Here is a 12769-nt window from a genome sequence, read left to right on the forward strand (position 1 = left end):
CTTGTGTATTTTTTTCTACTTGCGTTGAATCTCCTTCTCTACAGTGCACAAACACCCAGGTAAAAGTTAGCAAGAAACAGTTACAAACCATTCAAGAGTTCACACTTAGCTGATGATTATAAAGTGTTTAGCAGGCTGTCCTGGGAGTGAGTCCTGAGCTCATAGGATCCTAGAGCCCTGGGCTCCCACCTGTTTGTAAGGCTAGAGGGGAGTTTGAGCTCTGGTCGAACTCCCCGCTTATTATATGGCTAATGGTAATTAGGAACTGCTGAGCTCATCAATGGAGCCAGTTTGGTTTGGCTGATTCACCTGTCACATGTCTTTGGACTGTGGGAGGAAAGCAGAGATCCCGGGGGTAACCCACGCGAACACGGGGAGAACATGTCAACTCCGCACAGAAACATCTACTGGCCAAGTACGAATTTGAACCAGTGACATTCTTGCTGTGAGGCAACAGTGCTAACCACTGGGCCGCCCTGTCAAGGAAAGGAGGAGGAGTAGGGGTGGAAGGGGGGATTCTTCAAGACGAAGATAACCAAGGTTAGAAACTAATTATTTATAGTGAGTTAGGAATAATCCGACTGGTGAATCCTGTGTTGCTAATGCAGGACCAGCTGTGGCCAATCATAAGCACGTGATCCTCTCGAAATTAGATTATAACAAAACTTCACCTAAAAAAATTTAATTATATATATGAAACTTATATGAATAAACTTTTATATGAACTATATATGAAACTTAGCTTTATTTTATATTTTACAGGGTTCAAAGGTTTTGCTATTCTAACAAAGGTTTTGCTACCTTCAAAGCCCAAAAACCTTGACTTCCCTTAGAATCTATTGCTTTTTTGAAAGAGAAAAAGTATAATCTGTTGCTGCTGCTGCTGTTAAACTAGCCCACAATTTAGGCTAAGCTACAACAGCATGCATTTGAAGACAAAATTATCAGCCCAACCTTGAAATTTCCCAAGTGCTGTTGTATAACAGAGCAAGTTTTTTTTTCCACAGTATTCCATTATATTTTTCTTATATATATAATCTTATTTCTTTTAGTTTGGCTGGAATATACACTTTATTAGGTACATCTGTCCAACTTGCTGTCCGCAAATTTCTAATCAGCCAATCACATGGCAGCAACTCACATGCATTTATCATGTAGACATGGTCAAGTCGATCTGCTGCAGTTCAAACCGAGCATCAGAATGAGGAAGTAAGGTGACTTAAATGACTTTGAACGCGGCATGGTTGTTGGTGCCAGACGGGCTGCTCTGAGTATTTCAGAAACTGCTGATCTACTGGGATTTTCATGCACAACCATCTCTAGGGTTTACAGAGAATGGTCCGAAAAAGAGAAAATAAGAGAGACTAGTTTCTTGAACATGACAATGAGTTCACTGTACTCAATTGGCCTACACAGTCACCAGATCTCAATCCAAAGAATAGAGCAATAGAGATTCACATCATGGATGTGCAGCCAACAAATCTGCAGCAATTGCATGATGCGATCATGTCAATATGCACCAAAATCTCTGAGGAATATTTCCAGTATCTTGTTGAATCTATGCCACGACGGATTAAGGCAGTTCTGAAGGCAAAAGCTGTCCAACCAGATGCTAGTCAGGTGTACCTAATAAAGTGGCCAGCGAGTGTGTATATATATATATATATATATATATATATATATATATATATATATATATATATATATATATATTTTAACTGTAAAAACTGCTAAGATTAATATTAGTGACCCTCTTTTAGTAAAATTTATTAACCTTAATTATTTTATATTGGCTACAGAACAATCCACTGTTGACCATTGACTTGTGTAATTAATCTAACTTAACCTAATAAAGGCTATAGTTGTAAAATATAAATAGTAAAATATTAAGTGCTGTCATCATAGCAAAGACAAAAGAAATTAGTAATTGAAACTATTATGAAAATATTGGGAAATATTTGAAATATATGAAAAACAAATTACAGGAGGGTATTAATTTCGTCTTCATCTGTACATGTAGGCTACAAAACGTTCTGTTTCCAGCCTGATCTAACGAGAAAACGTAAGTATTTTATGTTTTGTCAGTTTAGTGGCTAATTCGTACGAATTCAGTTATACAAAATTGTACGATTTTAAAAAGGAAGCCTTGCACCAAACCCCACCCCTAAACCCAACTGTCATTGGGGGATAAGCAAATCGTACTGAATTGTAGGAATTAGATCGTACGAATTTGTACGAATTAACCACTAAATCAAAAAGTTACGAATTGCCGTGACACATAATACTATCTTCGTATAAGAACAGATCAGGCACCAATGGTTACTTCCTCTTTCTTTTTCCTCTTTTTTTTCTCTTTCTCTGGTCCACATGTTGTAAAGTTTCAACACTTCACAATTTTAAAGCTTTCTGCGTTTTAAAAGTTGGCAGAGTTGATCTATTTCATTGAACAATCTATCACAGTTTCCTTTATTAGTTGATTACTTTTTTGATTCTCTCCAAATAAAATTGCTAACTGCTTTATCGTATCAATGGCAGCATCAGGTCTAGTTCTTTTTGCCCACACTTCTTCTTTCCTTTTCCCTCTGGCTCTGGTCTTTGTTGTAATTTTCCTGTTGCAGACCTTTTACAATTATGTTTGCATCTGTTGATCAAGAGAGTACACTTTATTCAGTGGGTTATGTATAAACACAATAATTATAGGCTTCCTTTAGTAGACATAAATTAAAGGAAAAATGTGGACAGACTGTTGGCTCTTTGTAATACTTGCCTTTTTTCTTTTCGACGACAGATCTTGGATCGACAAAAAACAGCTACAGATACAGACAGGCCCAGCAGAAAAGCAACACTGACGTATAAAACTGCAGACCGAACATGCGCTGTAATAATAGAAAAGATCAAACAAACATCAACAGTGTCATCTTTTGTGAGTATGTTTGCACTTTTCAATTGTGGTTGTCTGTTTTATAATAAACATTTAATATTTCATATTTGGCTCAATCATTATTATTTGCTTTTTCAAAGGATTCTCTCACAGAAATAATCAGATCTTAAGCTTCATGCACACCAATGCTTTTATCTCTCGCATTTGCCAGTGTTTTGAGATTTTTAAAAATGATATAATTATATACAAACAAACTAGGATTATCATGATACTGGAATTCAGTACCAATCAATACAGATTTAAAAAAAAAAAAAAGTCCATTTCTCCCCAAAAATAGAAGCACTGTTTAGTGCATTATTAAACAGCGCTGATTTGCCATTGTGTTCAGGTGCTCAACAGAAATTATTGCAATTGGTCGTGAAGATGATCAGTTCACAGAACTCACCGCTGTTTACTGAGTGTAACAGTATAAATAAGGTATAAATTTTACTATTTTATTAACTACCTACAAAGCCCTGAACGGCTTAGCTCCCGAGTATTTGAGGGAGCTCCTCGTGTATAATAGCCCCTCACGTTCACTATGCTTAATTAATTCTGGACAATTGATTATTCCCAGAATATCAAAATCAACTGTAGGCTGTAGATCTTTCTCATATCAGGCAGCTAAACTCTGGAACAGCCTTTATAGCACAGATCAGGAAGCAGACACACTCTGTCAGTTAAACTAGATTAAAGACATCTCTTTGAATTAGCATACACATAAAACACAAATGCTTTTGAAATCCAAATCCTCTAAAGGACTTTTATTCTGCATTATTTAGGGCAACCGGAGCTGGAAACACTTCTCAAAAAGACATTATAGTTTAACGGCATCTGCGCTTATGTTAGTCTGTTTGTATTATTCCTGAGGTTTCCATAATCCTGGACCAGGCCGTATCCTGGACCAGACCCAGTGACAGATGCATTGATCCTGAAGGGGCAGCCTGTACACCAGCCGGTGACCTCTCCCACTTGCAGCTTCTCCACGATGGATGTCCAGCGTTCTCCAGTCTCCGGCATCTAGACTACAGCTTTGTACAAGAAATTTGGCCAGAGGAGAAATGGTCGTGCCCAACTGAGCCTGGTTTCGCTCAAGGTTTTTTATCTGTCACTTTCGTCAATTGGTGAAGTTTGTTCCTTGCTGCTGTCGCCACTGGCTTGCATGGTTCGGCACTTGTGGAGCTGCGCATTGATGGATTTGCTTTTCAGTGTTTGGACTTTCAGCAGTGAAAATTAAGCCACATTGAACTAAAATAATACTGAACTTCAACTCTGAAATCTGGACTGACATGGTTTTAATTTACTATAATGTTCTATGTGAAGCTGCTTTGCCACAATCTACACTGTAAAAGCGCTACAGAAATAAAAATGAATTGAATTGAAACCACAGCTACAGGGACACTGGAGCATTTTAAAGCCACGATTCATCAGCGGATCGCTTCTATGTCAGCTTATAGACAAACCAGCTGATCAACGAGAATTTGACACCCTCCAGTGTCCCTATATCTGTGGTGAAACTCATCGGTGAGTTCAGTGAGCTTATGACCTTCACGGCCAATCACAGTCATTTCTGTTGAGCATGTGAACACAATGGCAAATCAGTGCTGTTGAAGAACGTGCTCAACAGCGATCAAATGTTTGCGGGAAATGGACATTTTTTTAATTTCAGTACCGATTGGTATCGAATTCCAGTATCATGACAACACTAAACAAACAAAATGTAACAAATTTTTAAAAGGAGGCGGCGTGGCACCAAACCCCACCCCTAAACCCAACCATAATTTGTAGATGACTAAATTGTACTAAAATTTACCAATAAGATCACGTAAATTCATATGAATTAGCCACTAAATCAAAAAGTTACGAATTGGCGTGAGATAGCATTGTAAATACTCACAATAGACAGAAAGGCTGATTCTCTTGAATATGGTGCGACGGCTGCCAATCATATCCATGTGATAAAGTCCAGCATGTCCAGTTTTGATGTTCTGGATGGTCAGAGATCCAGTCTTATGGTCCAGCTCCAGCGTGTCTCTGAATCTCCCATCAGCTCCGTCAAATGTAGAGAAGGTGCCATTGCTGATTTTTGCTATGACGGAGTCTCCATGTTCACACCTCCATATTATCACATCAGCTTGATGTATTTTAAAAATGCCAGACTGGAAAGTGGCAGAAGTTCCCTCTGTAACTGACAGCATATCATCTCCATCTGTCCCGACAAATAGATTACAATAAACAGTTAGAGACTTTAACCAGATCTAGGCCTATAATGTTGATTTATTTGCATTTGGCCGCCAAGAACCATAATGCAAAAGTTTTGAAGCAACTCACCAATGACACTAACACTGAATGTCTTGTGTGTGCTGAATCCTCTGCTGGTTCTGTTTATCTCTACTTCATAAAGTCCAGATATGTTGAGTCTGACGCTAGTAATGATGAGTGAGCCGTCCTGTTTATTTAACAACAGTCTGTCTTTGAACCTTCTATCAAGAACGGCGTCATACACAGTAAACATTCCACATGTTTGATTTATTTGAGCAATAATCGTCTTCTTAAACTTCCAAGTCAGCCGATCATCTCTCTGTAATTGATCAAGGCCAGTCGGTAGAATGACAGAGTCTCTCTCTCTCACAGATTCAACCTTCACTCCATCTGATACTGTATCATTCACTGGAACAGAAAAAGTTCCTGTTAGTCAACAAACACATTAACTCAAACCTCATCTGAAAGCCTTCATACTCACCAATTACATAGAATTTTTTCCTAGTCGACCCACTGGGGCTGAAAATTTCCAGTTTATAAAGTCCAGAGTCTGCCATTTTGACATTCGTGATTTTGAGGTTTCCAGTCTGCCTGTTCAGCTCCAGTCTGTCACTAGCATTAGTAATGCCATGTGTGATATTTTTGGGGTCATTGTTGACTGAAGCAATGATCTTTTCTCCAAACCTCCAGTCAAGCACACCATTCGGCTCTATTTGACTCACATTCGTCTGCAGAGTCAAAGAATCTCCCACAGTCACTGATACAGACTCCACAACTTCTGTCTCATCCCTAATCACAGCTAAAAAACAGACCATGTATTTACGCACACACAAAAATCACATTTAATATGAAAGCAGAATTATTTAAAAGTGTGAATTATTTAAGACTTACCTTTTATGGATAGCACGAATAGGAGGATTACAGCACGGTTCCTCATTTTGAAGCTTAAAGAAGTGTTGTGATGATGTTAAGTCTCCAGTAGTTAATTACCCAGCGGCGTGACAAACTCTGTGTTGAGGCTTGCAGTGGCCTGTTTTTCAGAATATAAACCTGACTGATGTTCAGTTCAAGTCGGAACTTGACTGAAAGTAATCGGGCATGGTTGAGTAACACGTTAATTACAACAAAATGAGTTTAAGGGGGTTTTTAAGGAACAATTTTCTGCTGATAAGGTTAGGTTTGTATTCAGTAAGCATATCTGTAAAGTATTGAGGTCCTAGGCCATTTAGTGACTTATAGACAAGTAACAATACTTTAAAATCTATTCTGAATGTAACTGTGAGACAGTGTAAAGACCTGAGGACAGGCGTGATGTGCTCTGATTTTCTGTTTCTGGTCAGAATCCTGGCTGCAGTGTTCTGGATGAGCTGCAAATCTGACTTTTGGGGTTAGGAGGCCATTACAGTAATCCATCCTGCTGGTGATAAAAGCATGAACAAGTTTCTTTAGGTCCTCACTGGAAACAAAGCATCCAATTCTTGCAATATTTTTGAGATGATTGTATGCTGATTTACTTACCGCTTTGAAAGGTTCTAGGTTTTATGACTGCCGTCAATGCTACACAGAGATTAATGTGTCAATCCAAGGCTTTTAATCTTTTCCTACCATACAAATGAAGTGAATTAAAAATTTAGTTCAGTGTTTCTCAACCACGTTCTTGGAGGACCTGCACATTTTCCGTGTCGCCTACTGGACCTGTAATGGATGTGACAGACAAAGGAGACTTTCAAAACATGCAGTGTTGATGGTCCTCCAGCAACGTGGTTGTGAAACACTGATTTAGTTCACCCTAATTATAAATTCTACTTACTGTTTACTTTTCCTCAAGTGGTCCCAGAACTTTGAGTTTCTTGTTTTTTCTTATTAAACACAAAAGTAGATATTTTGAAGAATGCTTAAAACCTGCAACCATTGATCTCAACAGTATGAAACACAAATACTATGAAAGTTAATGGTTACAGGTTTCCAGGCTATCCCTTTAAGAGTATTTGAAGTCATTTTGAAGTGATCGCTTTCACTGAATAAATGGTGATGGTATGGTGTTGATATATGATACTGAAAAGCAAAATGTTTTTTAGTGAACTGTCTAATAATTAGCAAAATGCAAATAGCGTGAATATTGTTTAAAAATAACTTTCGACAACATTTCAATGAAAACTTATTGCTAAACCTTTTAGCATTTATATAAATGACAAAATCTTTGTTATACATTTTGGAGATTTATTTTATTTCAACTTTTGAGTGTACAATAAAAGTCTAAAATTGCTTAGGCATCTATATGCAGGAAAATATGCAGATGATTATATGGAGATTAAAAATAGGCAACAAAAACAAGCATTCAGTTGAGGTGACAAAAATGCTAAATATGACAAATCGACTTAAAATAATAATAATACATCGACTGAAACATGTTTTTTTAAATTGATATATTCGTATCAGCAAATATTCATTCATTAATTTTCCTTCGGCTAGGTCCCTTTATTCATCAGGGGTCGCGCCACAGCGGAATGAACCGCCAACTTATCAAGCATATGTTTTTTTACACAGCAGATTCCGTTCCAGCTGCAGCTCTGTACTGGAAAACACACATACACACTCATTCGCACACACTCGTACACTAAGGCTGATTTAGTTTATGTAAATCCCCTAAAGCTCATGTCTTTGGACTGTGGGGGAAACCGGAGCACCCGGAGGAAACCCACGCCAACACAGGCAGGACATGCAAACTCCACACAGAAATGCTAACCACTGAGCCACCATGTCGCCATCAGGAAATATTACTAGGAAATTATATGGAGGAGATTTAAATATTTCTTAACGTAATCGTGGCTTCAGTATGGAATACAGATTCACATCATGATAACCTCATCCGTGAAAGCCATGATTTCCCTCATTTTTTCCTTTCCTGGATGTGATGATGTCATAAACTAAAATAACAACAGTAGCCATGCCCACCAGAGCAGAGAGGACCAATCGGGTGACAACTTCAGAAACATAACAGCAGAATGTACAATCTGAGGGAATAAAAGAACATGGGAAAACATGGTTCATTCCGCAATTACCATCAACATGCAAATGAGTTTAACTTTTGATATTCATATTTCCTTTTCACTAAATTCATCCTATATATATATATATATATATATATATATATATATATATATATATATATATATATATATATATATATATATATATATATATATATATATATATATATATAAATGTGTATATATATATATATACACATATACACATTTATATATATATACACATATACACATTTATATATATATATATATATATATATATACACATATACACATTTATATATATATATACACATATACACATTTATATATATATATATATATATATTTATATATATATATATATATATATATATATTTATATATATATATATATATATATATATATATATATATACATATACATATATACAGTTGAAGTCAGAATTATTAGCCCCCATTGGATTTTTTTTTTCTTTTTTTTTAATATTTCCCAAATGATGATTAACAGAGCAATGACATTTTCACAGTATGTCTGATAATATTTTTTCCTCTGGAGAAAGTCTTATTTGATTTATTTCGGCTAGAATAAAAGTAGTTTTTTTAAACCATTTTAGGGACAATATTATTAGCCCCTTTAAGCTATATATTTTTTCGATAGTCTACTGAACAAACCATCATTATACAATAACTTGCTTAATTATCCTATACTGCCTAGTTAACCTAATTAACATAGTTAAGCCTTTAAACGTCACTTTAAGCTGTATAGAAGTGTCTTGAAAAATATCTAGTCAAATCTTATTTACTGTCATCATGACAAAGATAAATCAGTTATTAGAAATGAGTTATTAAAACTATTATGTTTAGAAATGTGTTGAAAAAAAATCTTCAATCTGTTAAACAGAAATTGGGGGAAAAAATATCAACTGTATATACACAGTGGTGGACAATGAAACTGAAACACTGGCCAGTTTAGTGTTGGAGAATTTATGGCTAAATTTGATCAGCTCAGGAGCTCCACCTGTTCAATACACATGGCCAGGGTGCTATAGCCAAACCTTTGGTCACTTGTGTCAGTGCCAAACACTCATCATAGGCTCATTGTTTGACTGCATTTTTTAAAAAGAACACTATGGGTGGTATGATGCCGCCGATGGCTTCTGTCCATGTGGATGACTTTTCTGGTGTTACCAGTTTGACAGTTTGAGAAGACTGCGATGATGGGGTTTGAGTCCAGAGATGCAGAAAGCAGGTAAAACACAAGCAAAACCTAAATAAATAAACAACAGGCTGAAAACGTGGTGAAATCATGCAGCCTTGATGGCTTTTCTTTGTTTAGATTGCTTTTAATAACACTATCGGATGGGTTTAAGGGGGTTGTGAGGGTCAATCGGTCAGTCAGTTGGTCGACAGCAAGCTAGCCTTGTCAGCTGAAGTGATTTGCAAAAACAAAAACTGCGAGCAGATGTACCTCCGGTTACGTATTTCGCTGCTCCCAGAAATGTAGTCCTGGGTACATATTCGCAATGAGCCTGGGTTGTAAACATTGGTTTCAATAGTGCCAGCAGCAAAAAATACTTGGGCTGTGGACAATGTGAAACGTTTTGTTTCACAAACATATATTGAAGGTGGACTCTGATGAATCCACCTTCACCCTCTTTCCCACATCCAATAGAGAGTTAAGGTGTGGAGAAGCCCCAAATAAGCATACCACTCAGACTGTTGCATGCGCAGAGCGAAGCATAGGGGTGGATGCAATGCTGAGTCTGCTTCATACAGGTAGGTAGGCTAGACAAACCACTTGTAGAGCATTCTGTCTTCTCCATACACTTGCATAAAAAAAACATAGACTTATCTCAGCATTTCCATACTGCTACTCTCTGATAATTTGAGGGGCTTCTTTTTTTACTCACTTAAGTTGCTTTGGATAAAAGCGTCTGCTAATTAAGTGAATGTAAATAAATTGCACACATAAAACAGATGATCACTGATGGCTTTATTGCCACCGCATGGCTGATCATCGGCATAGTGCGTGGATTTTACATTCATAAACAGCTACATTTACATACAACGTGAAAGCTAATATCCCAAAAAGCCCAATGATATCACAGTGAGGTGAAAACGTAAACAAACAGATCATAGATTAGATACAAACCAATCTGACATACCTGAACATGGCTGGCAGTGTTCAGTATTGTTCACATGTTGAGTCTGGTTGCTGATGGGATTGCTGACCACACAGCTGTAGGAACCATCCAGGCACGCCAGATATAGAGGAATGCTGTTGTTGAGATCAGACACTCTGATGCTGGACAACAAACTGTTTCCTTTGTACCAGGAGAGACTCTCAGCACTCACATTCACCACTGAACACACCACTGAACAATACTGCACTGATGAAGATGAGGAGGAAGAATTTGGTGGGGATTCACTGATAATGACAGGAACAGGTAGACGAGCTGGAAAATATCAGAATATTTGGATATGAAACATGAAAACAGTACTATAAAAGGGATAGCTCACCCAAAAATGATACTTCTGCCATTATTTACATGTCCTTCATTTGTTGAACACAACAAATTTGCTGGGACTCATTAACTTCCATGGTTTTTCCTACTATGAAAGTTAATAGGTTACAGCAGCCAGCATTCTTTAAAATATGGTAAGCTTATTTATGAACTAATTTCGAGAGTATCACATGTTTATGATTGACCACAGCTGGTCCTGCATTAGCTAACACAATTCACTAATCAGATGATTCCAAACTCACTATAAATAATTAGAGTTTCGTACCACAGTTAAGGCTGATTTATACTTCTGAGTAAGTGATCGACATGACCCAAGGTGCCTGCCTTGTGCATAGACATGCATTTATAGTTCTGCATGCCGTTTTTGTTCAGGGTATATGCAGGAACCTAAAGGTAATTTCAATACCTTTTAAAGACCTTCTCAGAATATTTTAAGACCTCATCGTCAAGTTCTAGTCAGTATCAAACCTTTAACTCAATAAACAGTTGTAGTTAAATGAATCAATGGAGCACAACCATGCTTGGAAGAAACAAAGCTTGAAAGAATAAATTATGCGGTTGATTTTGGCTTCAGCTTCTGTTTAAACTCGTATTTCTTCCATCAGCAGTACGCAAACTTATATTTACCCATTTTGCCGTCTGTTTCACTCTATGGTTTCGCTACATATGGAGAGCGTCACATCACCTTCCCACGTTTGTCGCAAATTACGTGACATCACCAAGACAGAGGAGCTTGGCTGGACGTGCCCCAGCCCGAACCAATCACGTGGATCGAGCACGCTGTTGTTAATATTAGGAGGAAAATAAATATATTCATGTTTTTTTGGAGTCAAGCACTTTGGACAATGCTTGAACAAAATTTAAGACCTCATAAAAATGCGATTAGGATTATTAATACCTTTTACGGGCCTTCATTTTCTCATAATTGATTTATCTCCTACTAATACTTTTTAAGACCCCGCAGACACCCTGTTGTTGCTCTGCAATAACACTTCTGATACGCTCGCCGGCAGTAGATTTTTATGTTCCTCTGTGTCGAGTTTCTTCGCAGGTATTTTGTCTTTTTCTGAACGCTACAAGTAGCTCAAACTTGCTCATTCAGAGGTGGGAACCTGCGGACGTGCAACAACTTTAATCAAAAGGTAAACACAAAACAAAAGTTTCCATCTGGAGCTCCACACTTGTAAACACTCGTGGCTCTCAGCAACGCCCACGCTTGTCACCGGTACCAAGCCTACCAATCACAGCACTGCGATGTATAGTAAAATTTTTTAAGAGGTACGCATTAGCGTCGGCATCAGCCACAGCGAGGGCTATGCGATCATGGGGAGGCTGCGTCAGACCATACGCATGCCCTTGACGCAGAAGTATAAATCAGCATTTATCTTAGCCCCAATACCAATTCTACCCCTTAGCCCTTCCTTTTACCCCTCGTATTGCGAATTCCCGTGAAGGGGTAGGGGTGTCCAAATTCTCATTCGCTTGAAGGCGTAGGGCTAAGGGGAAGGGGTAAATATCCCTGCGAACGAAGATTTTTCAGGACCACACTCGAAACCAAGAGGTAAGAAAATTTCCCAAAATACAGCAGCCACAACGGCAGGATAGCTGCACCCGGAAGTCAGGAGATCCACAAATTAGTATTTTTTGTCATTATTACGAATTTTTACAACAAACAAGCACATGTTTTAATATATTCACAACCGCGTTTGTGTTTTACCATCATCCTTAAAAAAAAAAAAAAACGCTAAAATAAAAACCACTCGAATACTCTGTCAGTAATGTCTAGTGGCTGTTAATAGTATTGGGATTGGGCCTTAGTCTTGAAGAATCTCCCTTCCACCCCTATTCCTCCTCCTCCCTTTTCCTTGATAGGGCAGCATGGTGGCTCAGTGGTTAGCACTGTTGCCTCACAGCAAGAATGTCACTGGTTCAAGTCCTTACCAGGCCAGTCGACGTTTCTGTGCGATGTTTGCATGTTTTTCCCATGCTCAAGTTGGTTTTCCCTTGGTTTCCTCCAACAGTCCAAAGAC

At 37.8% G+C, this 12769-nt stretch overlaps 1 protein-coding gene across 1 annotated transcript; it reads right to left on the reverse strand.

The window, feature by feature from the left end:
• Nucleotides 1–1682: 1682 nt before the first annotated feature.
• LOC130216143 (uncharacterized) lies at nucleotides 1683–6166 on the reverse strand. The gene is made up of 6 exons (XM_056448032.1): nucleotides 6074–6166; nucleotides 5664–5981; nucleotides 5252–5590; nucleotides 4818–5129; nucleotides 2768–2876; nucleotides 1683–2641 (listed from the first exon to the last, which is right to left on the reverse strand). The coding sequence occupies exons 1-6, from the start codon at nucleotides 6117–6119 to the stop codon at nucleotides 2518–2520; spliced, it is 1248 nt and encodes a 415-aa protein (XP_056304007.1). The 5' UTR covers nucleotides 6120–6166; the 3' UTR covers nucleotides 1683–2517.
• Nucleotides 6167–12769: the final 6603 nt, after the last annotated feature.

Source organism: Danio aesculapii, chromosome 22 (genome assembly GCF_903798145.1).
Source record: "Danio aesculapii chromosome 22, fDanAes4.1, whole genome shotgun sequence".
Taxonomy (NCBI): domain Eukaryota; kingdom Metazoa; phylum Chordata; class Actinopteri; order Cypriniformes; family Danionidae; genus Danio; species Danio aesculapii.